The sequence below is a fragment of the Apteryx rowi genome, unplaced genomic scaffold (genome assembly GCF_003343035.1).
Source record: "Apteryx rowi isolate R43461 unplaced genomic scaffold, aptRow1 scaffold_246, whole genome shotgun sequence".
Taxonomy (NCBI): Eukaryota; Metazoa; Chordata; class Aves; order Apterygiformes; family Apterygidae; genus Apteryx; species Apteryx rowi.
The window spans coordinates 20,856-48,475 of record NW_020448819.1 but is presented as its reverse complement, the minus strand read 5'-3'; the positions used below and the strand labels follow the sequence as shown (position 1 = coordinate 48,475).

General features: G+C 38.4%; 1 protein-coding gene across 1 annotated transcript; it reads left to right on the top strand.

The window, feature by feature from the left end:
- The first annotated feature begins 70 nt into the window (after nt 1-70).
- On the top strand, nt 71-26,541 carry HTR7 (5-hydroxytryptamine receptor 7). Its single transcript, XM_026066694.1, has 2 exons — nt 71-599; nt 25,682-26,541. The coding sequence occupies exons 1-2, from the start codon at nt 76-78 to the stop codon at nt 26,430-26,432; spliced, it is 1,275 nt and encodes a 424-aa protein (XP_025922479.1). The 5' UTR covers nt 71-75; the 3' UTR covers nt 26,433-26,541.
- The last annotated feature ends 1,079 nt before the right edge of the window (nt 26,542-27,620 follow it).

The following is a 27,620-nucleotide window of genomic DNA, read 5'->3' as shown; positions in this document are numbered from 1 at the left end:
CGAGCGCCCCGGGCAGCGGGGAGAGCCGGCGAGCGGGCGGCGGGCGGGCGGGCTTCATGGGCAGCTCACGCCACCATGGTCATCGCCGCCAACAGCAGCCACCTCTACGGTAACCTCCGGCCCTTCGCCCTGGAGGACCCGCGGGCGCTGGGCGGCGGTAGGATGATCGCCGGCTCGTGGCCGCCGCGCCTGGTGAAGCTCGCCCCGGCGGGCACCCCGTCGGCGCTGCCCACGGCGAGCCCCCTGGCGCACAACGACTCGCAGTGCGGGGAGCAGATCCTCAGCTACGGCAACGTCGAGAAAGTTGTCATCGGCGCCGTCCTGTCCCTCATCACCCTGCTGACCGTCGCCGGCAACTGCCTGGTGGTCATCTCGGTGTGCTTCGTGAAGAAGCTGCGGCAGCCCTCCAACTATCTCATCGTCTCGCTGGCCCTGGCCGACCTCTCGGTGGCCCTGGCCGTGATGCCCTTCGTCAGCGTGACCGACCTCATCGGCGGCGAGTGGATCTTCGGGCGCCTCTTCTGCAACGTCTTCATCGCCATGGACGTCATGTGCTGCACGGCCTCCATCTTGACCCTCTGCGTGATAAGCATCGACAGGTGAGTGGCCGCGCCGCGTGGAGCCGGGCCCCCTCTCCGCGGGCAGCCGGCCGGGGTGGCTGCCGCTGCCGGCGCTGCTCCGCCAGGGGTCTCCGCTGCTCGCGGCTTCCCCGCGTCTCCCGCCGCCGCCGCCGGTGCCCGCTTGCCCCGCGGCTCGGCCTCGCTGCCGTCGGTGCGGCGATCGGGAGTGTCGGAGAGCGGAGCTGCGGCCACGCCGTGCGCGGCTCCTGTGGCTGGTCACGGGTAACGGGGCATCTGCAGCTGATTCACATCTCGCAACATATGTCTTAAACCGCTTTATACCCTGGGCAGATCTGAGCTGGTTCTTCTCAAGCTGGTGACAACATAACCCCCCTGAATTCAGTGGAGTTCACCAGCTCTGAGAAGATGCAGGAATTACAGCTTAGTAGGTATTTTATCGTTGCTCTAGTACAATCTCAGAATACTTACGCTTCAGCTGATGGAACCCATTTTTGACAAATAAACTTAGTACTGAAGGAGAAATTACTCTGAAATATTTGCCTTTTTTCATACTTCTTCAGTCATCTAAAAAAACCCCCACCACACTATCCTTGCTGGCATTTAACTTCTTCCAAAAGATATGGGTGCTGAAGCAATAGGTAGGTGTATACAGACTGCAGAAGAGCATACTAGGAATTCATTTCTGATGTTAAAGCCAGGCCTAAGATCTCACTTTCTGCCCACCTCTCAGCTCTCCACTGCAGAGGAAGGTCAACAGGTTCCTTTATTCTACGGTGGTCCAATCCTAAAATAATTTGCAGAATGTATTTTCTCTCTTTTATGGCACCCATCCCATACTGGGCATTTTAGCATCTAGAGGGAGACCATTTTCATTACGACTCAATACAATTAGCAGAAATTGAAGAACTTCCTAACTAGGCTCTACAAGTGGTTTATCTAGTCCAATATCCTCTCTAACAGTAGCTTGTACTGCCTGCTTCAGAAAGTTTTTTGGAAGAACTCTGCATTAGGTCTCTACAAAGAACCAGTCCTTCAGAAGAGTTCCCCACAAATCCAGAGGCTGTTTCATGCCAAGGAGCATCACAATTTATATTCATTCCAAAACTTTAACTTCTTTATAAGCACTCCCTGCTCCGATGCTCTCTGTTTAGTGAATTCTACCATGGCCAGCAGTTACCTGAATGCTGCTAAGCATCTTGTAGCAATGAAATCCACATACTGACTTTGGGTGAGTATCGAAGTATTTTCTCTTGTTGCCTTAAAGTTTGCCACCTTTTAATTTAGTTCCAGTGTTGCGTGAGAAGATGAGTAGCCTGTTTTAACTTCCTAACATTATTATTTGTTTTTCTAATCTGTTTATTTTTAAGGTAATTGATTTCATTTTTCCACTCTCTCCACACACAAGTGGTTCCATTCTTTGATCATTCTTGATGTCCATGTCTGAACTCTCCAACTCCATTTCTGATAACTTTTGTAAGACAGGTGAACATAATTAAGCTTTCTTATCCAAGTAGGGATGGATGATTGATTCACACAGCAGCACTGTAGTAGTTCAGTTTTACTCTTTTCCATTCCTTAGCTTAAAATTTGAGGCCACTGCTGTATGCTGAATAGAGGTTTTAATTGAACTAGTCACAATGATGATCTCGTCTTGCACTTTCTTCCTTCTTTCCATTCTTTTTCTTCTCTCCCTCCCCCTCAAAGAAATACTAACAAGGGATATAACAATGCACCTAGAACAGAATATAACCTATTATGAATGACTGATTTTCATTTACAAATACTGTTTTAAACTGGAATTATTCTCCTTTTGTCTTTGCATATTCCTACTTCTATTACCAAATGTTTATTCAGCATGATCTCTTCATAACTCATAATTATGTTGTCTACTCCCTACTTGAAGTCAAAATTTGGCGAATCCTGGTGCTTTAACCTCTATTATCCAAATCCATTATGGATTATCCATATGATGGATAATAGTATAAATAGAACATCTTAATGTCTCCCATTAATGGGGAGATCAGCCAGCAATTCTTTAGCAAAATGTCTCTGTCACTTGGCAATAAAGAATTTTAAAACTCCATAATTTGTAACTCTGTTTAAAAATACATAATCTTACACTGTTGTAACAGTGGCTCATCAGGCCAAAGATTAGCTTGAGATGTTAACTATTCTTTGAATACTGAAGATGTATAAAGTATGCAGACCAGAGAAATGATGAAAATTAAATGTGTATGATGAAATATAACCAATGTAACATTGATTTAATGGTTCTAGTTTACCTAGAATTGTTCTTACATTTATGTAGTTAGGAAAGCTTTGATTTAGCATTGGGGGAGACACATCTCTGAAAAAATGAGAACCCACAGATAAAGTATTGTTTGGTACAGTAGCTTGCAAATCATGGTGTACATAGTCATTAGAGGTTCAAACCATTTTTATGAAGGAAGCCATAGGTTTGATGGAAACACTTGTAAATTCTGTATTATCTGTGAGAGAAGGTTCTCTGATGATACAGCCCTTGTAATCCCAGCACAAAGAATATAAATAGAAGATGAACCAGGAAACCCAGAAGCAGGGAAGAAATGAATGCAATTCACCATCATTCAGTTTGGCACTGGGTGCCATTTTTATACAATTAAACCTTGTAGCACAATTGTTAAATGGTTCTGGGGTCACATGGAAGCCATTTGCTTAGGGAGAAGGGTTAAGATAGGATAAAACTGAACATTTTTCAAGAATAACTGTGAATTGGACTGCCACTTAGCTCTTTAGGATAGTTTAGGAAGTCTTTGTTGTCATCCAGTGAAGCCTCCCTTGAAGGGAAAGATGAAGGTGTTACAGGCAACACAGAGAGACAGCAAAGTTGGATATTTTAAATTTTCATTATTAAATCTCTAGGTTATTTCTGGATCAGAGTTGAGAATCAGTTCAAGGTAAATAGCTGCAAGAATGTCACTATTGAATTAATTTAAAAAAAAGTTTCAAACAAACCATTAGACAAGGTTTGTAAGAGGAGGCAATATCTTTTATTAGACAAATGAGTATAGCTGGTAAAAAAGAGGCTTTAAGGCCCTTCTGGACAGGATAAACTGAGTAAGTTCAAGGGGATTTTTTCCCTTGCACATTAATATGCTACTCAGCTCATGCCACTGATAGCCCTAGAGTGCTGGCAGCTGGTGGGCCTTCTGTACTTAGAGATATGTTGCCTTACAGCCCTCAGTGGTGGATGCATTTTTTAACTGAATTTCTTTAGCAATTGGAAAGCTCTGAAGGATGTAGATTAGCATGGAGTCTACAAATGGACTGGCTCACCTGCCCTCTAAAGCATTTTCCTGCATTGTAATGGTCTTTTTTGGTTGCCATAAGCTGATTCTGTCGCCCTCTCACTCCCCCATCTTTTTGTAGTCAGACACATTCTTGGTGACCCATTCCAAAGGAGCGTGTTACTCCTGGAAATTTTCCAGAAACTTCTCAAATGATGCCTTTTTTTTTTTCCCCTAATGTGTAGCATTAACCGGAGAAAGCAGCATGGTCCTGAATGTGGTGGCTAAATACTTCCCTAATGTTTTTAGACAGGTAGTTAGTACAGAGGCCTACAGCACAGTGAATGGAAGACTAACATTTTCTTTGAAGGCAGTGGAATAGTGACCCCGTGTCACTTCAGAAACAGGGGATTTCTTAGTAGGACATGAAAGGGCTGAATACAGGGTCAGGCATCAAAATTAAATTTTCCATAGGTTCCTGAATAGGAACATATTATCATACACAAAATTATGTTTTTGAATTGGCATTTTAATTTATCAGATAAGTATAAATGTCTAAGGGCTGGCTTAGTTTGAGAACAGCGTTCTTGAGGATAGGGATTTGCAATTCAAAACAAAACCAATCTTTTTCTTAAAGCATCTGAACAGAACCACCAGTACTTGTTAAACTGCTTCTACTCTTAAGTTGTACAAATTGTTGTGAGACTGCAAAGTATGTGTTAACATGCTAATACAGGAATCTCTAACTTTGTACAGGGTGCACTAAGAAAGAATCTAGTCTGAAGTATGTCTTCTCTAGAGCCACAGTAGTGACTTTTCCATAAAGAAAAGGTCATGTTGTTATCCACAAAGAACTATATTTTGTGGAGAATGTAAGATAGTACCCATAATAATATCAAGATACGGATTATTGCACTTTTTTCACATCATCTCTTTCCTTTTATTCCACAATGTGAAAACTTTCACAGATCTTCATTAGAGTGAGCTGAGATGAGCGTGTTTTCTCTGAGGTATCTGTCTTATTCAGGCTCCCCTTTGGAAGAAGCTATCTGCCTACAGGTGGGTAGGTCAAAAATAAAAATGGGTGTAAATGAGAGACGAACATATTTCTCCCTTTCCCAATTTCATAAGGATTAAATAGGCAGCTTAATACCTGGACAGTCAATATTACCTTCACTGTACTCTCCATTCATCGTATGGGGGGTAGCTTTGGAAAAAGGTAGCAGGTGCAGAGACTTTGGCATGATATTGTCCCTCAGTGAATGGTAACCTACTTCAAACATTTCTTATTACCGTTTTTTCCTTTAATGTTCTGCTCTTCTGGCTCTGAATAAATAAATTATACCAAATTTGGATTCCTTTACATTTATGAGTGAGCAAAATTCAGGAGTGAATTGTAAGGGGAGGATGCAAACCACATCTTAGTGGGTGAATGAATATCTAAAGGGAATTAATTTAATTTAAACTGGTGTGGTTTGCCTGCTGATTCATCATGTTCTTCTGACCCAAGATAGCTACAGAAATCCTGTTTTGGAGATTATCCACTGAATAACTGCATAAGTAGCAATTTTTAATTCAATTTAAAAATAACTCTTTGGCTTAGAAAGTAATAAAGAACATAACTACTCAGATACAGTTTAAGAATTATAACACTTTCCCCACACCCACACAAGTAATTAAACACTTTCTGGAGAAATTTTCCAGTCTGTGTCTAAGCCAACATTAAATGAGTATTACAGACATCCATTAAATTGATGAAGATTTAGGATTTATACACAAATGATACAAAAGCAGGACTTTGTGTTGTTCTGGAGGTTTTTATACACAAGCATCTGCTCTCTCTCCTATCCCTGTTTGGTATCTTTTGCTATACTCCAAATAAGTATGGGTACTTATGCATCACCTTAGAATATGTTCATCCCTAAACGCTCACCAAATTCAAATTTCCTTGATGCATGCTTGGGAACTGAGGAGGCCCAGTGCCTCACAGGAAGGATTTAAGACTACATCCAAATAAAGATTTAAGCACTTCAAATAGAATGCAGGTGTTTAAATTCTGCCTAAATCTAAAATTGAAAATTGTGACCTGAAAACCCTATCAGTAATTTCTTAAACTTAGTGACACCTAAGAGCCCTGTATGGCTTTCTGTTTGGTATGAAAGTTTTTCCTATGCATTTAGGCTGGGGGTGGAAAAGGCTGCAGTCTGGTCTGCCAGCCCTGCTCCATTCCTTCACAAAATATTTGTAGAATATATACGTATAGACAGATACCATCAAAAAATGTTTTATGTAATATATTCTGGATCTAGAATAAATATAGGTACCCACCTGCAGTGTCCCCCAAGAGATTTGATTCACTATTTATGACCTGTGTCATACTGCAAGAATTCCTACCATTGCTGTAGATGACTCAGATTTACTCTTGTCCTTGAAGTTCCTATGGGCTAGCGCCAGCTGGTTCTTCATTCCCTTCTAGGAATATGAGTTTTGTGGATTCTCATTTCCAGGCACCCTATTTTATGCTTTATTTAGGGAACCTTCATCCTTGATATGAGAAGCATGTAGAATACAAAAGTACTGATATGTAAGGTTTTTCTTTAAACACAGTCTGTAGGCGGCGAGTTTCCCAACTTCCATTGATATAAACATGAAATAGGTTCCTTCATGATTTGCAAGATTTAGGTCCTGGTGCCTTGCAAACAGTGGAGCTTGTAATGTCACTGAAGGCTTGAGAAAAGCAGAAAGCTTCTCTTTACATAGAAATAACTGAAGGATCAAGAAAAAGCTTAAAGGAATTGTAGAAAAAGTATGTGATGGAGTTGCTGCAGTTAAGGTCTCTGATGCAGAAGAAAGTTTTGTGATCAATATGGCAGCTTGTTCCTAAACACCACCACCACAAGAGCCGTTCTTTCCATTGCTAAACCCATAAACAAATGTACTCTTTCCAAGTCTGTAAATAACTTATTGTCTAGCTGACTGAAGATACCAACAGCAATGTCACACTAATAAGGAAAAAACAGATATTTTTATTCCTTCCCATGTAGTTTTTCTAGTTTAGTCAACTTAATATTCCTCCTTTGAGTTGTTCTAACTTGTTTTTGCAGAGAATTTGTTACTGAACACTTCTTCAATCTCTGTTTTATTTACATTGAAAACAGACATGACACTAATTCTTGCTCCAAGATACTGAGATGAAGACACTGAATTGGAAGTTGAATGCATTTTTAAGTAATTTAATGTAATGCAATGTCTATGCCTCACTGAAAGCCAGCTCCTGAACAGTAAATGAAGTTAGGGTGTTATGCTGTACTAACATGATCGCACTGGTTTCTGTGGCACCTTTATTTACCTTTTCTTACATCACGTAGGCAGACTAGAAGAGATGCGATTACTAAAATTGTAACCTGTTCGAGGCAATAGCAGTTACTTTGTTATGTCTTTGTACAGTCGTTGTTCTTAATGACTAGACTACCAGATACACAGAGAGTAAGAATGGGATATAGCAAATAAAAGATAATCTGACAAACAGATGGGCCATTTTGTAAACACTAGTGGACTCAGGAATAAGGTGGAGGTCCTTCTTCCACCACAGTGAGTGGAAGTGGTGTCATTCTGCAGTGAGAACAGGCCTAAGACCTAAAGTTTGGTACGTGTCTTGTGACAGCATGGCAGAAGCTGAAAAAATTGGGGAAGCTAAAAGATGCTATACAAAAATCTGTAAATTGATTATTCTGTTGTTATATACTGGCTATATTTAAGTAGTGTTACTAAAAGGGAGCCATAATGCATGGAGATGCAGGGTAATCTGCAAGTGATAGTGAAAAGATGGCTGTAATTGGTTATGTTCGAAGATATGCCTGAAGGGGGAATTATAGTTGAATCAGTAATGGGAGATTTGCAGTTACACGACATTTATGTGAATGCCTTTCCTTGAAATTAGCTTGTTACTTTTTTTCTTTCACATTTGAAACTATCTTCTGTTTGCTCCTACCAGGATTTAACATTGGATCAGTTTTCAGAAGTGATTTGGGGGTCTCTAATTCTTGGGGGTCCATCCAGACATTTCAAAGGAGTCTGGTAGTCAGAGGTAAGGGAATATTACTTCACATTTTTGCCAAGCAGGCCTGTTAATGTACTGGAAGAATAAACATCCACTTTGAAAATTACAAGAAAATTTGAACTGCTTGGCCAGGATTACAACCTGACTCTTTTACCAATGCAAGAAAGAGCAGCTGCCTAGGAAATATTCCATCATCTAGACCATACTTTGATCTTAAAAGGAAGAATATTTTTCTAAATAAAAAAATGAATTCCACAGCTAACTCAGAGCTGTCAGTGCATTTAAATAATATGTGGCATTCTGAAGACATTTAGAAAGTGAATTTTTCCTTTCAAGGTCACAAAAAGCTTTTCCATGAGTGAAAACAGATTAGATTTCCTTCAGGATTCACAGAAAGAATATAACTCCCTAGAAACACTCAGGTTTTGAAGGCGTCTTTCAGAAATATCTCCTAATATAAATTACATAAATGCAATACACATCATCCTGGAAGGACAGTGTAGAGTAATTTGTGTACATTCGTATCAAAATATATTTTCCTAGTGAGTTTTTCTTGAACTGAATGAATATTATAGAATGAAACATCAAACCATCTGTAGTCATTGTGCAGTGGTTGAAACGAGACTACCGTATTGCTGGTAATACACTTTCACAACCTTCTAAAGGAACAGAAATTTCCCAAGGAATGTTCTTTAACTTTTCTGGAATAATTTACTATAAGACTGATTTATAAAAAGCCTCTAAATTATGTAAGAGGACTGTTTTATTTCCTTAAAGGAATCCAATCTTTTTTTTAAATACTGTTTTTGAGCTTGAAACATTTTATCTGAAACATTTTATCAGAAACATTTGTGGCAAATTTAGGGATAGAACATCCCGTTTCATCTGCAGCTGATATTGTAAATGTGGATCTGTCTTTTAGCTACAAACACCTCTTTTTTCTCCTCTTAGTATATCACATAAAGATCTGGCCCGTCCTTTGTAGACTAGGAAATCTGCAGAAAGAACCAGCCATTTTAGTTCTTGCACGGATATAAAAAGGCTGGAGAAACAGTTGAGTTTGCCAAGATGCCCTTGTCTTATAACAAAGATTGGAAAAATGCAATTACAAATTCTAATATCTGAGCTGACAAAGTATGAACATCATAAAGCAATGCTCACGGCAGTTTTCTTCTGAATGGCCAGTACATTTTGTAAGGACAGATTAATTTCTTTCAGTTGGAAAGCTTATAGCTTTTAGTTTTTCCTGTTACACTGGATAGCCAGGTACTTTTATAGGATTGATTCATAATATGTGTACTTCTATGTATACTAAAAATAGAAAAGGCAGATGAAAAATTTTCAGTAAACTCTTACTGTAAGGGTTGAGTTTCCTTTCCAAAAGACTCCAGTAATAAAATATGTCATGGGGCTGAGATAGTACTGTGCAGAAAATATCGTATTTGTAATGTTAGCACTGTTTCAGCAGATTAGAAGTGATTTTTTTCTAACCATTTTAGCCATATTCACTTTAGAAATGCTTAGATTTGCTAGGCAATTGAGACTGAAGGGGGCTGCTTAGAAGTATTTGGATAGAGCAAATATGCATGTGCTAAGGTCAAGAATCAGTTGAAAATTTCATTACTTCGAATGACTTAAAAGGACGCTTTGTTCTTTAATTGAATTTTAAGCAGTATTCATCACTACAGTGTTTATATTTGTAAATTGTTTTGCATAGTGGATATATTTAGAGCATACATTGAAATGACTTACTGACAACTGCATGAAAGCTATCTGGGAGGAGGAGGTCTGACTGAACTTGCCTGTTTTTGCAGTTGTGGAGATCTTTCAGTGATACAGACTAACTTCTGTACGTGGGACAGTAAAATAGCCTTTGGTGCTGATAACATTTTTTTTTGATTAATTTCTTTTACCAAAGTTTGCAACATTTGGATATCTATATTAGCACATTAGGAAAAAGGGCTTTTTATGCTATGTTATATAAGAAACATGTCTAAGGGTGTAGTCAAATTTAAATAGGATTTTTAATTTTGCAAAGCTGATTTTAAAAACTTTTTTAGAATGAGATTTCTCTCTGCAGTGGAGAGAGGGGATTCATGTAATTTCATATTTTTTCCCTTAAGATTGTCTGACAGATTCCAGTTAGTGATTTATTTGTCTGATACTTTTGTATAGCTGTGTTTGAGATAACTGTGAGGAATAATCAAATTCTGTATAGTTTTATGTACCAACATTTGAGATACACATATAATGTGAGTGTGTACAGCCTCCATTTTTACTGCTGCAGTATCAGTGACAGCACAGATTGCTAATTTGTATTTTGTCACAAACCTTAATTAATCAATAACTGATTGGGGTTTCTCAGGCCTTTCTTCACACTCAGTTTCCACCGGATCACCCTAATAGGTGATTAGGATACATGAATCAGTTCAGTTCAACTTGCCCATTAGTTCATTCTCTCCCTTAGGTGTTAGAGACCTATTTCACAACCAGCAGAAAATATTTCTTTTGTATTCCTAGAGAAGGGAATTGGGGATTTTTCTTGCCAAAGTTATTCCAGCATTCTTATTCAGTCTCTTCTTGCTATAGGGGTTTCAATTTGCCAAGATTTTGGCAAAATAAAAGTTCTAGTCATTCATCCTGCTAAGCACTGATTTAGTCCTACTTTTGCTGAGATTGACATACTCAGGTTGGCAAGTTCCCTTGTTCCAGGTCTGCTGTTGTGCTTGATTTTTCATAGTGTCATTGCAGAATTTCGTGGACAGGTGCTGCTCGTAGTGCAGTGGGCATGCTTCAAATCTAAACTGTACTAGGGAAACAGGACAAGATACGACCCAAAGTGAAAGTCAGCAAGCTCCTAAAGGAGTTTGAGCACCAAGTCAGCTAGAAATGCTAAGAATGCACATTGGCACTGACAGCTTAATTCAAAGCTAGGCTGGAGCTAGATCACAAACCTGAGGCAAATATTTGTTCTCATAATAGACATCATATGTTATGGCTCTTCTAAGTATAACAAAGCAAGCTATATTTTGGCAAAAAGGTGACTGTTTGGTCAACCAAAGACAGAAGGGATAAAACATCTACCTTTCAGTCTCTGTGATCATAAAGACTCCTATGAAATGAGTCTATGAATATTATTACATCCTTTTTTTTCCTGAAATTAAAAGGTTGACTCTCTTGGCTATAAGTAATAATGGAAAATGAAAATGATTTAACAATTTGGAATCATTTGCCAAGATTAAGGGCGTACATGCACAAAACTGGCCCCTATGTAAAGCTCAGGGTAGAAATCTTCAATTACAGAGTTAAAGGTACAGGAGCTTTCGTAGCTTATTTGCCACAACACACGTGCCCTTCTCTTGCTGACTTCAGTAGGGGATGTTTGCATACAGGCATATACAGGCATCTGGGGAGAGCTTGTCTCTATTTTGTTTGAACTAATGTAACAGAATTAAGGAAAGAGTATGCAGCAGCTTTGATTTTGTTATACCTATCTATTTATTCACGAAGCTTTATATAGAACATCTAGATTGTCCGATAAATATTTTCACATATGGGTGGTGCCATAAATATTAGCATATATACAAATCAGATAATGAATCATATCTTAGCAATAAACAAGTTCTTTAGCTAATGTACAGACAAGAGTGAAAATCCTGGTTGTGCTGTTGCAGTTAACATAAAGAACTGATAATTGCAAGGAAATCAAATCTGTACTGAGCTTTCTGTGCTTATCCAGGCCAAGGAGGGAGACCAAGGAGGGGGTTAATACCATCTTGTACAGTTATTCCACTGCAGAATGGTCATAATTTGGCTAAAAAAGAAAAAGCAAGGAGGGACATTATAAAAACAGCTTTTTTTTTAAGTAACGAGAAACCAGGGTGAAGTCTATTCTTAGAGGTACATTGTATCTTGATGAAAAAGCTGGCAGCAAAGTTTTTTCCTGAGATATGTCAAGGAAATGGGTGGTTTTTCAGTGCTGTCAGAAACTCAAAGCCAAGTTTTTTAATTCAGGGAAATGTTAGTTAAAAATAAAACTGCAGGGAAAGTTGGTTGTTTACTTTTGTTTACCATTTTTTATGTTCCTTTAAGGAGACTGGGGGAAGTAGAGGTAGAGCCACCTGAAAGGATAACACTGTCCTTCCCTGGGTGCTATTGGTCCTGCAGGGTGTGATAAGGAGGGGAGTCTGAAGACAGGAGCAAGTAGCAGCCAGCCAGATCTTAAGGGTAATGGAAAAGGCTCCCAGGGACCAGAGGAGACTTGGCAGAGTTTGCTGCAACTCAAAAATTCACTGAGTTGGGTAAAAACAGAGTTGGAAGCAAAGGTTTGTCTGCAAGGGCACAGCAGTTGTGGAGAGTTGTGTACAGATCTTTTTACTTCTATCTTCCCTGGTTGTGATGAGTTTTCTCTGTTTAAACACATGAAATTTCTAGTTTTCATTTAAATAAATTCTGGCTTTTTGGAGTTGAAAACTCTCCAGTTCTTTTGGGGAGTGCTTACTAGTGGAGAAAACCCAGGAAGACACATCTTGGGATCTCCTCCCAGTAACCTTGTATGTGCTTGTGCCACCTTTATTCCCACTGAAGAATACTAATCAGTAAACTTGCTGGCAATGGAATGAATCATCTGTTCTCATCAGCTATGTTTAAGGTAGTTGCAGTGAGAGATGTGGCTTATTGCCACTGTGAGATAAATAGAGCCCTGGATACAGAGCTTTCTCTAAGTACGTTGTTTCTACCTGTTTGCTTTTAATTAGAGATGCACTAGAGACTAGGGATAAAGGATTTCAACATATGGCTTGCAGATCCCTGGAGAGGGACACAAAAGGTAACTGAAAAAAACAAGGCTGTTGTCAGTTGGTTGTGTTTACTAGTTAGAGGGCTGTTCCCACACTAGAAAATTTAGGGGCTTGCAAAGCAGAGTGAAGAACACTGGTCTAGAAGATTTACTCTAGTAACTGCTATTTAGAAATTGGCCATAGGCATAGAAATTAGAAGGTGGAAATGGAAGAAATGAGCACATGTAACAGAAGTATACACTACTATCTCAACTTACTGTATAATTTACAACATAACTGTTATTATCAATACAAACCATGAAAACATGTTGTGATTGTTATCAAATATTTCAGATACACAGTAACATTTGCCAGAAGAATTTTCTGTAAATAGTTCTTTATGTGGGTTGCTAAATTTTGTTTATTTGCTGTAGAAGTAGACATTTAACAAGTACTAGAAATACTGAATCCCTGAACAAAGACCTAGTGTGTTATCTGGCCACAAAATTACATGGATATATTTATACCTGTGACCCAAAACAGCTGCTGACAAGATGCAAAGCTTTTCTTTAATAGTCTAATAAGATATTTTGATGCTAAAAATAATGTGGCTCCAGCTCTAAAGACTTCTTTTTTTTTGCATTGTTACGCACTTTAGTTTTCCTTTTACCTTAAGGATCTGCAATTGGAACCCACTTCTTGGCACAAGCATTTTTATCAACAATACTAATTGCAGCCTCTCAAGAGTCTATTGTCCCATATTAAAAAGCTATTCTTGCTGAATGAGTTTGGTCATTTCCAGGACACAAGCTTCATTTTTTCAAAAATCACCCAAAGTAAAATGGCACAGTAGACTGTTTGCCTATGAATAAAATAATGCAAACAGGGTGCTTAACATTTCCAAAACCTGGTACTTAACATTAAGCTTATGCACTGCTGCCTAGGTGCTGAAATGAAGGGAGCATCTTAGCAAACATCTCAAACACTTACAGTTCCCAGTGAGCTCCCCGAGATCTGCAGGCGCTCAGCTGTGGTGATTCATCCCACACTGATGCCAAAGTTCTGCTCCTAAATTGAAATACACATTTGAAGATATTGGCTTGGCAATGAGAACTGAGATTATTGGAAACTGTAAGCACAGGAACAAACCTTGGGTATTTTAGTCTTTATCCACACATAGTTTGATGCAACCACATCTCAGAAGAACTTGAGAGTTGCCAGCCTGCTGCAGAGAAAAGCAAAGGCATACTCACTGAGAGGCAAGAGGGAGGGCTGCCTTCTGCTGATCCCACTCATTTCATCACACTCATGTGCGCTGCAGCATCTGTAATATCAGCAGAGAAGGGGTCTGGGATCCTTGGTAAGCCCCAAATCCCATTATTTTTAAAGACTTTGGAGGAGGAGGTGGTGGTCTATGATCAGCTGTACCTATTTCTGATTTAGTAAAAAGGTATAGCTCTAAATTCTGGACAACATGAAAAGGCACCTTAAAGACATTTTGAGCCCCAGAGCTGGATGCATGATTGTTTATGGATAAGTAGTAGTTGAATCTGGGCTCAAATTTTGTCCTTTCTTACAAAAGGCCCAGAAGTAGAGGGCCAAAAGAAGAAAGAAACTCCTTTCCCAGCAGGAGAAAAGCAAAATACTTATTCTGTATATTGAATGTACTATGATTTCACTCCTGTGAAGTTGGTGATAGCAGTTAGTGTTGTGTTGGAGCTTGTTCTGTATTTTAAGGTACTATAAGTTGCAGATAAATATGATTTTGAAAAGGAGAGAAGTTATGAAAGATGTTGCTGAAGTAAAAGGATGTACTGTAGTGGAAGCCTGTTGGGGCAGGCCCTCATTCAACAAGACAAAGTGGACACCTTATATTGACTAATCTTTTTTGGGGTTTCCTATCTAGAGACATTTGAACTTATTTGGAGCTGCCATTGCAGAACTAGAGCTGGTGACAGCTGAAATGGGAAGGATGAACATCTGGATTTGAATTAAATTCCACTGAAGCAAGGCTTGTCCGCAACAAGCTGGAAAAAGCCAGCTACAGGGAACTGCAGCCTGGCAGGCATGAGCTAGACCCAGGAGTTTCAAAGTTCGTTAGACAGGACAATTAGGTAGAAAGAAGTAGTGTTCATTTGATCATTATTTGCCTCATTCACAAACCTTCTGGTAGAAATGAATAAGCATTTTGAAAAATGAACTATTGAATACTGTGGCTGCGAGGGGCTGACCATACAGTTTTACCCACCGCTCTTTGGGTTTTGCTGCAGTTGTTCTTTCATCATTAAATGTTTCTCCCTTTCACCCTTCTTCAGTTCAAAGGCATTGGGGGCTGGATATTTGAGTATTCTGAGTGATCACAAGGGGAAGAAAAACCTCTAAAGTAGTATTAAACTTTTAGAAATTTTTTATTTCTAGTTTATAGAGGACAGCTTGATCTGATCATTTTATTTATTGGAATGAAATTCCAAAACATTACTGAATGAGATATTTTCTGAGGAAAATGACTGCAGGCAGGAGGATTACATATGAAAGGAGAATCTGGGATCTGGAGTATAAGCTTTTGTAAATAAATATCTCTGTTAAAGTAAGTGCTAAGGAAATAAATGAGATATGACTAAGAGCTGTGGTAGGTACAGTAGGCCTCTCATTCATTGATAGGAAAGATGATGAAATATGATAACCTCATTCTGTACCACATACTGAGCATGCAATAATGCCAAAATATCAAGTAAAGGAAAATAAATAACTGTTTGGCTAGGTTACAGGGAAGGAATCACCTTATTATCTTCTGGTAAGTTCCCGTTGAAGAAGTTTCTGTTAGAAAGGCCTGTGAACCTTTCTAAAAGGTTCTCAAATTGCAGATATGCAATTTAATCTAATCATCTGTTGCCTTCTCTCCTTGGTACCTTCTGTTCATGCTGTGTTCCCCCCATTCCTCTGCCTCTCATTCCAAAACAGGTTATGATTTATTTCTGTGATAGGACCTATTCATATTAGGAAGTGAGACACACTTTTAATACTGAAAAGGACAAGCTACTCCAGAGAGTGCATCTTTAAAAAACAATTGGTATTATAGTGGGTCAGAATGAGATGTTCTGTTATCAAAGTATTTTTGAGTATTTTATGAGATTGGGATGATTTTCCTAAAGTTTCTGTTTGGAGACTAATACAACTGGAATATTTTCTGGTGATGTCCACTTTTGGTTATTTCAGAATGAACTGTTGCAGTTCATTTGCTTAAATGGAAAAATAGGACTCAGTGCACCATTATGTTTTTACTCAGTCAATTTAGGATTAAAAAAAAAAAAAAGAAACCCTTTACAATTGTCCTTCATAAAATTCAGAATGAAGGTCGATTTTAAAGCTTTCATAAAACATAGTAAGGCTCTGTTCATCCTTCACACAACACTGCTAAATACCTGTCAGTATGTGGCTTTGAGCAGAGATAGCTTATTCTCTTTCTAGTAATTGTGCTAGAGTTGTACCTGGGATGACTGAGTTGCTCATACCCTTGAGATTCACCACAAACTCCCTACTTTCTATTATTTTTTTACTGACTCAGTCTTACAAAAATTCTTTACTTTGCTTGCTGCTATTAGGATTATTCACAAGTACAGCATCACTGATCTTGTCAGCAAGAATACCTTTGTCTTTGAAGAGATGCAATGTCCTTTTTCATCTTGTATTTTTTATGAAACAGAATTACTTAGATACTTTGGTTGCTTTGGCACCTCAGTTAGAGTCCTAAAGTCGCCATTTCTCTTTTTTATTTTGGTAGCAAGTTTTCTTCTTGCTTTCAGATCTATCTTTGTTGAAAATTCCTTTGTGAGAGGATTGCATTAGTGCAGAGTATGTTTTACACTGTAATGACAGTATTGTAAAAACATTTTTCAGGAAAGGAGTGAAGTTAAAACCCCAGGTGCCCACTTTCTAGGAGCAATATGTACCTCTGGCTGACATTCCCACAGTTAATATCATAGAGAAACCCAGACTCTGTAAAACAATACAAGATGCTTTGTGCATCCTGTAGTGTTAGAAATAAGACTTCTAAATAAACCTGCCGTAGTCTTAGATTTTCCTTTGTATACTAACATAGTTTATTGATATCCTCTCCTTTTTCTCTGCTGAACTTGGGCAAAAAGGTTAAGCCTGAGATGAACACTTAAAATACTTACACACCCAACCCACAGCAAAGTCTTCCTGTGATTTTGTCAAATTCAGATCTACCTTTAGACAAATCCAACTATGGCCAAAGCCAAAAATGCCTGAGTAGATTAGTTAGTTGGGTATAACGATTCACCCATAACAACTCTCTACGGTTCAGCAGGGCTCTTGCAAAGTTAGTCTCAGGGAGAAGCACAGAGGAGAATTTGGAGCAAGTCCTTCCACTACCATTTTTTTCTGTCTCTGCAGAGGCAGGAAGAGAAAGAAAGGGGAGGAGAGAAGGAGTATTCTAGAGGGTATTGTTCCTTAAGTGCTTTGTCTGTAGATATTATGTTTAAATTGTTTGTATTCAAGGAAGGAAGAGAGGGGACATAAATATCAGCACATTTAAATAGCTATTCCCTGAAGATACTTTGTTTTAATATAGTGGTATTATCAGTGCAATGGGCTGTGATTTTTCTTTTCAATCATTGCTTATACTATGGAAGTTTCTGAAACACTTCATTTAATTGTACTAAGACATCAGTCATGATTTTCTAGTTAAAGTTGTAGGAGGCTTTCATTTTGAAACACCATTATAACTTTCAAAATAATTCCTTTTAAGCTGATGTTTAGTGTCAACCCAAGCATGACTCATATAGTTAAGTTGGAGAAAATCACCTTAGCCATTTCTGCATTATGAGTGTCTTACAAGAGGTTTTTCTTTTTTAAAAATGACTTTTTTTCATAGCTTTGAAATCAACCCCCCCCACATTTTAGTTGAAGATATCTGCTAGCTTACCTCAAGAAACACAAAAAGAACTAGTTATACAACTAAAGCACTAACCTAGGATCGTGATGACCCTGTGATCAAGGTTTATAGGCTTCTTTTGTGATCCTGGGCAGGTCAGTAAACTGCATTTAGGCTGAAAGCCTGGTGTACTCTGGGCAAACCCTGATACTCATCACCCTCATCACCCAGACCAGAGTTCTCTGCAGGTCCCTTCCTGTGTGTTTAGGCTTTCTCCTGTGAAAACTAAGGTGCAGAGGAAGCATGTGTCTTACCCCAGTAAAGTGTCAGGAAGCAATCTTCAACTGGACCCAGGAACTTGGGAGCTCTTCTACCTTTATCAGTTTTGCTGTAGTTGACCTGGACATCGCTATACCATTTTGTCAGTCTCCTCCTGAGAACAGGCTCAAGACCTGGAGTCCCCATGCTAGATCTCCACCACTGGTCCTGGGAGACTCTCCAGAGTGCCTCAGCTGCATCCACCTAGACACCCTTCCATGTGCTGTCCTCAGGCACTTCAGTACCTCCTCCAGAGGCCCTCCTAGAGCTTGCTCTGCTTTCAACTTGTTTGCAGGACGTACATCCTAGGACCCACTTTACTGCCATATATCAAGAGGTCACCTGGCCTGTGTGTATGTGCCTGCATACATGTGGGAGGAGATGGTAGGCAAAAATGTTAGTCAAAATCTAGACACAGGCCCTGTAGACTATCAGCCTGCCTCATTGCTCACCCAAGGCATGTTTGTGCTGGTGTCTGGTGGAGCACAGAGCTGAGAGAAAACACATTGCCATTTTTGTTACAGCCTACCTGAATGCTTGCATAGAACAGGACAGTTCCAGCACTGAAGCATGTCTGGTGGTTGTCTCCTGGCACGTCTCCTGTGCCCTGGCTGAAGCTAAGAGGCTGGCTGGGATCATGAGCATTCATCTTTGCCAAAGGACACCATGGGAGGGAATATGGGAGAGAAAAAGAGATGTGTTCTTTGTTAATACGTTGTGAGTTTGAGAACTAAAACTCTAGCTGAAGGCAGTAAGGCAGGAAAAGGACATGTTACAAGTGCCACACACACTTTCTGGCAAGAACCTGAAATCTTTATTGGCTTTGGGGATGCCCCTGGGCATGAAGGAAGGGATAAGTAAGATGGGGAGAAACCTGAAAGGATAATGCGATTTTAGTCTCTTTTTCAGTTCCTAATCTGCAAAATTTATTCCTTTTCTCCATTCCTCTGTTCTCTTTTGCTCAGGAGCTGCCTCTATAGAACAGAGTAGAGATTTCATCTCAGCTGGTGCTTCAAGAAACCACACATTTACTTAAAGTCATTCTGCCCCACAGCAGGGACAAAACAGCAAACAAAACTTTTCCTCTCAGCAAACATCAGCTGTATGGAGTGCTTTTACCTATCTCCATGTTATCTCAATGACATCCAACTCTTGTTTTCTAAACTAGTTAGCCTGTTGGATCAAATCATGTTCAGGGACTTGAACTTTATCTTCAGTTTTATAAGTAGCTTGGGCAACTGAGCAAAGGGATCATCAAAGGCTCTAGATTCTCTAATCACGTAGGCATTCAGCAAGAGATCATGTTAACACCCAGCTTCTGACAAACATTTTAATTGCCAGAAGAACAGTGAAGCTTATTGTGCAGGAGATAGAAATGCTTGGGAGTAAGGATCCAAACATGTTAACTTCTCATGAATTAAGGGGTATCCTAAAAGTGACTTCCAGTGCTAAAGCATTCCTCCCCAATTTCTTTAATAAACTGAAACAAGAATAGAGCCTGCCATTTCTCCTCCAGTGTCTTACCAGTATCCATTGACTCAGCCCTTCAACCCATCCATTCACTTGCCGTTTTAGATTCTCTAGACTGAAAAGAGAAGGACAAACATATATAACTCCCAGTACATCTCTGGATCCTCTTCCAGAGAAGTGCTGCATATTATCTATCAAGGAGGAGTGGGGTAGGGAAAGGAAACACTTTTGAACTCTGTATATAATTAACCCTATTGCACTCAGTAAGCAAACAAACCACCAATACGCAGGAGACCAGAGATGAAGAAACCCACAAAGATGGGCTTCAGAAAAAATCAGGTGTTTTGAAAATGTTTAAAAATAAGAGGTCTTTCTTGTCAAGCATCTAAAACAACAGATACCAAAGCGTACATTTAAGATCTTTCATGTTATGGCATTCAACATTGACTAAGAAAGAAGAACTATAGGTTTAACCATTTCTAGCTAATACAGTTAAGATCTGGAATCTGGCCACCATGCTGAGACTTTTCATGGACTATATACTAATTTACTATATAGGAAAGATACAATATTTAGCTAGATAGAGTAGAGAAATAACCGAACAAAATTTTTGTTTTCCCACTGGGCAGTGGTCTGATTTTGTTAGACCTGTTGTCTCACTCTAAATTGCATGATATTTAACATGGAGGTTTTAAAGTGACCTAATACATACTATGAAATCAGCCATATATGCAATGAAATCAATAACTTGGTCCAATTCTGGGAAGGAGAAAAGTATTTATTTTACTTCTGCTGAAGGGTCCTCCTCTTCCCTGACAATAAACTGGCAGGTATCATGATGTGATTATGAGGCCAGTCTGTACTGCAGAAAGACTTACATACAGTACTGTCATGCAATAGTTAACAAGGTTATTTTTTACATTATAACACTACAGTCATGCACTGTAACGCTCATTGTCTCAGCACTTAGGTCTTTTTGTGTTTCTACTCCTTTACTTCCATCTCATTTACTTAGCTGTGTAATGGGAATAATATTTTGGTGATCATTTTGTACACCTTATTCTATTTCTGTTAGGGGTTTTTCATGCAGCTGTAACAGAAATAATAGATTTGATCATTGTTTTAACATTTTATTTTTACATTTCATTTACTGTTTAATGTATCAAAGTATAAGGAAAAATCATTCTAGGCAGATCACTAGGAAGAATGTTTCTGAATGTTAGAAAGCTTTTAGGAATGACCCCATGCTCCTATTCTTACTAGGTGTCTCCTTAACGCTGCACTGAGTTGAATAGAAAAATTATGAAAGATTGTGAGAGAATCACAGACACTAAAGGAAGATCAGTAGATTAGCATCATTCTTCAGAATAAGTTATTACTGCAGGTGAATCATTAGACAGGATTCTATAGCTGTAAGCTGGCATAGAAACAAATACAGGCAGAGAAGAACTGAAGCTAGAAAGCTGCTGTACTAGAAAAAGCACAAAAGTAAAGAAGTAAGCAACTTTTATATCTTTTTAAGAGAATCATTGTATGACTCTTAAAATAAGAAAATAGGAAGGACTGAAAAAACCTCAAGCTCAACTCCTAGTCAAATTGTAAGTGATAACAGAGCAATATGTCAAGATCCCTGACAGAAATAGCTGTACTGTGCATCTGTGTAATTTCCATTGCGATTTTTCCAGTTTTATTCCTTAGTCACACATTCTGCTTCATAAAAGCAAAGCCAGACAGTGAAAGATGCTAAGCTGATTCTGGAGGAATCCTCTGATTGATCCTCTGATGGGACAGGTGAGTGACAGTAAGTTACAAGCTGAAGAATCCTCTGATTGATCCTCTGATAGGTTGGGTGAGTGATAGTAAGTTACAAGCCAGTTAAATACTGACAAAAAATGTGGACTAATTAAAATGGAATTCTATCTACAAAGTACATTGAGACCAGTGACAAAGGAGTTTCAGGTGTGTGCTTCAAAAACAGCGTAAGTGATCCCTGCATCATGGTACATTAAATTTATTTGTAGGTTGGCAGGAGGCTCGAAAATAGTTTTAAAATTCTTAGCTGTTAGATCTTCTATTACTCTGTGGCTTTATTTGCAGTGAAGAGCAAGTCCTCTTCCTGTTTTTCCTATTTTTTTAGCCAAATGAAACAGGTAATAAAGCAAGATTTTGGACCTCAAATTGGACCTTTTTATTACCATTTTCTTCCTTTTGTTAAAGTTGATGTAGCTGTAGCTGTTTATTCTCAGTTTACCTCAGTTTGTTTTCTAGATACTTCAGAAGGTGGGGAGACTAGACCCATTTCAAAGTTCCCAAAGTAGCTATAAACACTTCACCATTTTTACAGCCTAAATATTGTAGATATATTTGGCTTTTTCAGGTGGGAACAAACACAAAGAAAAGGAAAAGAACTTTTCTAGTACTAAAAGAATCAGGTTCAATCCACAAAAGTTAAATGTCATCCTTGCTTAACCTTAAATGCTACCAAGTTTGGCACTGCTGCTTTCTCTTAACTATGGTTGGAGAAAAAATTGATATCTTCTTCTACATCTATAGAAGCCACTAATCATTTCAGTCATAAATAGAGAGTTAGTCAGATGAACATGATGAGAAAGGTCATCCTGAAAAGTTTTTCTGGTGATAACTGGCTGACTACATGAACTTGCTTTGTGGTATTGCAGATAAAACAGACTACTTCGCACAATTTCCTAGGTTAGAGAATGAAATAATTATATTTATAAGAAAAGAAAGTTGTATTGAGCCTTTTAGATTTTATAATATAGTAACATCCAGTGGCACACCATGGCAGTCCAGTTTCCAGTTTGATAAGTACCGTGCAAGCAGTGACATTGACAACCATCATGACAAGCAAATAGCTAAGACAGACACGAATGGGAAAAGGGAATACAAAGAGCCGCAGAAAGATAATGCGCCAGAGATGGAAACCAGGATCTGTGGATTCCTGTTCCTTTTGTGATATACTGTTTTCCGTGTATGTTACAGCCTAACACTTGCTGTATCATTTAATATATTGAGCACATTGTAATAAGAAATGTCTGCATAATCTACAGTTCAGGTGATAATGGAGACCATGTTAGCCCTATAGGATACAAACTATTCTCTGTGGTCACTGTAATGCATCAATATCAAAAAAGCCAGAATGGAAAAATTAAAAAAAAGGAAAAAAAAAGAATGCTTTCAGGAGCTCTCTTATATAGTTGTAATGGTTTTACTATTATCTGTAACAATTTAGAGATGCTGGGAAAGAATACTGGAGCACAGGGAGCCAGATTTTTATTAAGAGAAAGGAAAAGAAGACTTACTCATTTACCTTTTCCACTGTTGGTACTCAGTGGGTAACTAGCAAATGGTGATTGTTCACAATAGCTGATGATCGTACACTCCAGCAAGGAAGGAGCTCTTCGTTCTGCACCTGCATTTGAACAGGACTCCAGGAAGTGAATGGCAAGCGATAATTATTCCACCCTAGAGCTGAGACACACTGTGCACCTCAGACCTGAACAAGGCTGCAGCACAGTAGTTGATTTCTAATCCTCCAAAGGGGAAGAGGAGACACTGAAGAAATTATAAGCAACTAGCCCAGAACTGGGGATGTACTCATGTGCTTACACACACTCATCTAAAAAGAAATCACCTCTGTCCCTCATTGTTTGCCTTCTGTTTGGTCTATGTTGTCTGTTCTTATTTTGAGTTCTTTGAGGCAATAAGGCCTCAAGATGTTATATATTTTTTGAATGATATGTTAGTTTAGCTGATTTACCTTTAGTCATTTTTGGAAGGTAATCATTAGAGATTAAGCATTAAAAAACATATTTTTATGATGAGTTTGACATAATACTTTAGAAAATCATGAATTCATTAAGTCTTAGACACTCTCTAGTGTATTAGACAACAGTAGCAATTTACATTATTTTGAAGTTGCAGCTAAGTTTTCAAGGGTAATAGATTTCATCTATGGAGATAAAAAGATAAAGAAGGTTCCTTCATTTATGTCTACTGACTTCTTTTCCTAGCATACTACATTTAGGGAAATGGATAAGGCAGAGAGGATGCTGGTGTATTTTTATGTTAATTAATATATTTTAATTTCAAATAGCATTTTGTGGAGCTCGGATAGCTTCCAAAAAAGTGGTGTCAGTGCAAAACTAATGAATTTTAATTATTTTCAGTATACTTCTGCTTTCATGAATTCTTTTTGTTATATTCTGATGCATCAGAATGCACCAGTAGGCATTCAGAGTGTGCAGCCCACAGATCTGATTTTTACAGAAATCTAATTTAACCATTTTAGCTACATAAGGAAGATCACCTCATAATCAAGTTGTTTTTAATGACCAAATGTGTAATAGCTAGAAAAATACATATCTCAGGAAGATGGACCAATCTTTTTTTTAAAAGATTCTTTAAAACAACATGTTGTAAGTGGCAAGTAAGCTTTTTGCATCAATGATATGTTTAACTGTTTTGTGGCTAAATCATGCTATTCTCACACAAGTTTTAAGGGTGTGATGTTGTATTTTACCCATCTAACATGCCACTGTTATCACAGAAGGGCTGCAGGTAATAACTACCCTTGTTGCAGTTATGTTACTTAAAGCAGTATGATCTATCCATTAGACAGTTAAACTCTAGAACTTCTCAGCATTATCTGTGTTCCCCTACATCTTGGAAAGCCTTGGAAAACTCTCAGCTCATTAGCAGTGCAAACAGTTTTGGCCAGTGATTCCGTATAATAGAATTCTCCAGGGAACCTACACTGTGCCCAAGGCCTCCAGGAGCGGATGCCTGACTATATTCTAATGCAAAAGGTGAGGTGAACAAGGCACAGCCTTTTTTAATAACATGGTCCATGCTCACATATCATACTGCTATAATCCCAGCCAATCTTAATAACTATTCTTAGCTCACAGCACCCGCAGGCACTGTTGTAATTGACTTGTGCATGCTGTCAAGAAGAGGGCACAATAAACAAGTTCTGTCCCTTTTATCAGACTTTCTCTATCAGTAATACCTCAGTGATGTTGTTGAGACTCAACAAAACAGATCATGAAATGATGCGTCTTTTATTTCCAAAACTGTAGCATACCTGGGTTCTTATATAAAGCAGTAGCACTAGCCATAATTTACTGCATTGCAGTAAAATCAACAATGCAGCATTCTACAGAGCTAGGCAGATACCGATATTTTGATTTGCTAGGTATTCACATATACCTAGCAAAAACATTCTTGATCACATTACTGTATTTCTTGTTTGTAGCCCTCCCAAACCTTCACTTTTTAACTAAATATAGGTACATCTTGAAACCAAAACATTGCTTTGATGCCTGAAGTAAAAATATTTCTTTTATAAGCACCAAAGTGAATCACACTGATTTTTCTTCAAAATTCTTTCTTTTGGGAGGACAAGAAAAGAACAATCTGAGGAAGCTAATGGGAATTTATAAATAAGTTCCAGCTGAGCAGAATCCAAATTTTGGGATAAAAATGTTAGATGGAAAAAAAAAAAAGTCATCCAGTCCCACTTAAGAGAAACCTCTCATAGTTAGAGAGGAACTACGGAAATCTTCTGTAGCTGAGAGAAAACACAAACTTAGGATATTGCTGTCCATCTATGCAGGGCAATAGTGATAAACATTTTACTGGAACAGAGTGTGTATTTTAAGCTCTAGCAGTTTAGAAGATGTAGAAGCTGTCAGACTTCATTTTTTTCATGAAACCATGGCACACTGTAAACATTTCTTGTCTGTTTCCAATTATTTATCATTCTGAACTTAATTCCTGGTAAAACCAAGCTTTTTCCCCAGTCCTGTTGAACTGACACTGTGATGGATTGTTATTTTGTTCAGTAAGAGTCTGAATGTTGAAAAAGTGTCATTTCTTTTTAATTAAGTGATTATAAAAAGAATTATGGTAGTACTGAGATAATCTACTCTTGACATAAGTTTGCAGTTAGTTGTTTCTGCCTGAAACACAAAGGTAAGAAAGACAACTCATCATCTCAGTTTAGTGGCAGGGATCTCTATAACTGATGAATAAGTAAGATGAATGAAACCACTTGTCTTAATTTAAGCATGAACTCAATATAGAAAGTAGTATGCTTTGTGGAGTAAGCACTCATCTATACCAAGACTTCATCAGACAGTCAAATAAAACTTAGCTTTCAGAATTTCCTTAATGTTCAAAAAATAAATTATTATTTTTAGCCAAGCATCTTAAGTTTTACAGCAAACTATGTGAAATAACTTTATCAGTTAACCAAAGCATTATATAGTAACTCTACATTATTGTTCTAGGTACCTGGGAATAACAAGACCTCTTACATATCCTGTCAGGCAGAATGGAAAGTGTATGGCCAAAATGATCCTGTGCGTATGGCTCTTATCTGCCTCTATCACCATACCCCCACTCTTCGGTTGGGCCCAAAATGTAAACGATGAAAAGGTTTGCTTGATCAGTCAAGACTTTGGCTACACAATTTACTCCACTGCAGTTGCGTTTTACATTCCAATGTCAGTGATGCTTTTCATGTACTATCAGATTTACAAAGCTGCTAAGAGGAGTGCTGCTAAACACAAGTTTGCTGGTTTTCCCCGGCCAGAAGAAATGGAAGGAATATCTATGAATGGAGTTGTTAAACTGCACAAAGAATCTGAAGAATGTACTAATTTTTCACGACTCCTTAAGCATGACAGGAAAAACATTTCCATCTTTAAAAGAGAACAGAAAGCTGCCACTACCCTTGGAATTATTGTTGGGGCTTTTACTGTGTGCTGGCTGCCATTTTTCCTCCTCTCAACTGCCAGGCCCTTCATCTGTGGTACAGCATGCAGCTGTATCCCACTGTGGGTTGAGAGAACATTTCTATGGTTGGGTTATGCAAACTCTCTCATTAACCCTTTTATATACGCCTTCTTCAATCGGGACCTGAGGACAACTTATCGCAACCTACTGCAGTGCAAATATAGGAATATCAACCGGAAACTATCAGCTGCAGGCATGCATGAGGCTCTGAAGCTTGCAGAAAAGCCAGAATTTGTTCTGTAAGGTCTCTTACCCTTTATTATGATAATTTATTGTTTTAATCACATTAACTTTTTCCCTCAAATTTGAAAGAGGAGTTATTGGAAGAACCAGCCTTCTTGAGCACTGTTAACACAGTCATCAAGAAACTGGAAGTTAGCAAGGTAAATTCCTGTACAAGCCACCAGTCATAATGAGCCTGGAGAAACAAGAGACAATCCAAAGAATCTGGGTGTAAGGAAAGGGAACTTGAGTACTGGATACCACAGAGGGGAAGGATAAAAGGTGGTGCAGGATTTCTGAGTTGCTGGTGGGGAAAGAGGGAAGTTGACCTAACCCTTTTGTTTGGCCCTTGGCCCCAAACAACTTCTAGTAGCTCTGGATATTGGATGCATCTTGTATCCTAGAAATTTTTGCTGTAATAAAGACCTGAAAATGCTGAAGAGTTCAGTATAATTCATTGCTTTCCACTTTGTTATTATAAAAATAAACCATTTAAGATGAAGCTGGATCAGAGAAGTTATATTGCTTGGAAGTATTCTTTATTGTAAAAAAGTGTCCATTAAACATTAATTTACTGGATTACCTGGGGATAAAGTACTTTGTGAAGTTTAATGTTGCCTTTGTACAGAACTTATGGCACTGAAAGAATACATTACACTTAGAATATGAATATAAGAGCCTGAGTGAAGTCACAGACCACCTCTACTGCTGCATAAAGTCATGCAGCACAATTATCTGCAGTGCTACTATAGCCAGATATATATGCCAGATAAAGGTATTGTCCTATATTGCTAACTTTAATAAGTGATTACAGTTTATTCCAGGAGCTGTCTAGTCCAAGTCCATCTTTTCTTTCATTAATTTTCTTTGCTTTATCAGTTGAGCCCTTCTCTAATCTAGACTCAGACTCTCTCTACACTCAGATGTTAGGTTCTGTTGATGTTATAGCTAGTCTTTGTTCCACTGTAGTAGTTTATTGTCTGTTTGAAAGCTCTTTTAGTTTATTGTAATTTTTTTTTCCTGGAGTCAGTAAGAAGGATTAAAATGAGCACTGAATGATATTCAGAAACATCTAGACTTTATCCACACAAACTGATTTTGGTCATCACTTCTGCTTAAAAAGATTTAAAAACTTGCCTTGAGTAAGAACCAAGAACATTCACAATTTTTAGTTCTAGCTATTTCCCTCCACACCAGCTCATCCAAGTA

Excerpts from the sequence above, each read along its gene's own strand:
- HTR7 (XM_026066694.1), top strand. The coding sequence starts at position 76 with ATGGTCATCGCCGCCAACAGCAGCCACCTCTACGGTAACCTCCGGCCC. Across the intron at positions 600-25,681 it reads TGCGTGATAAGCATCGACAG|GTACCTGGGAATAACAAGAC; the intron begins GTGAGTGGCCGC and ends TTATTGTTCTAG.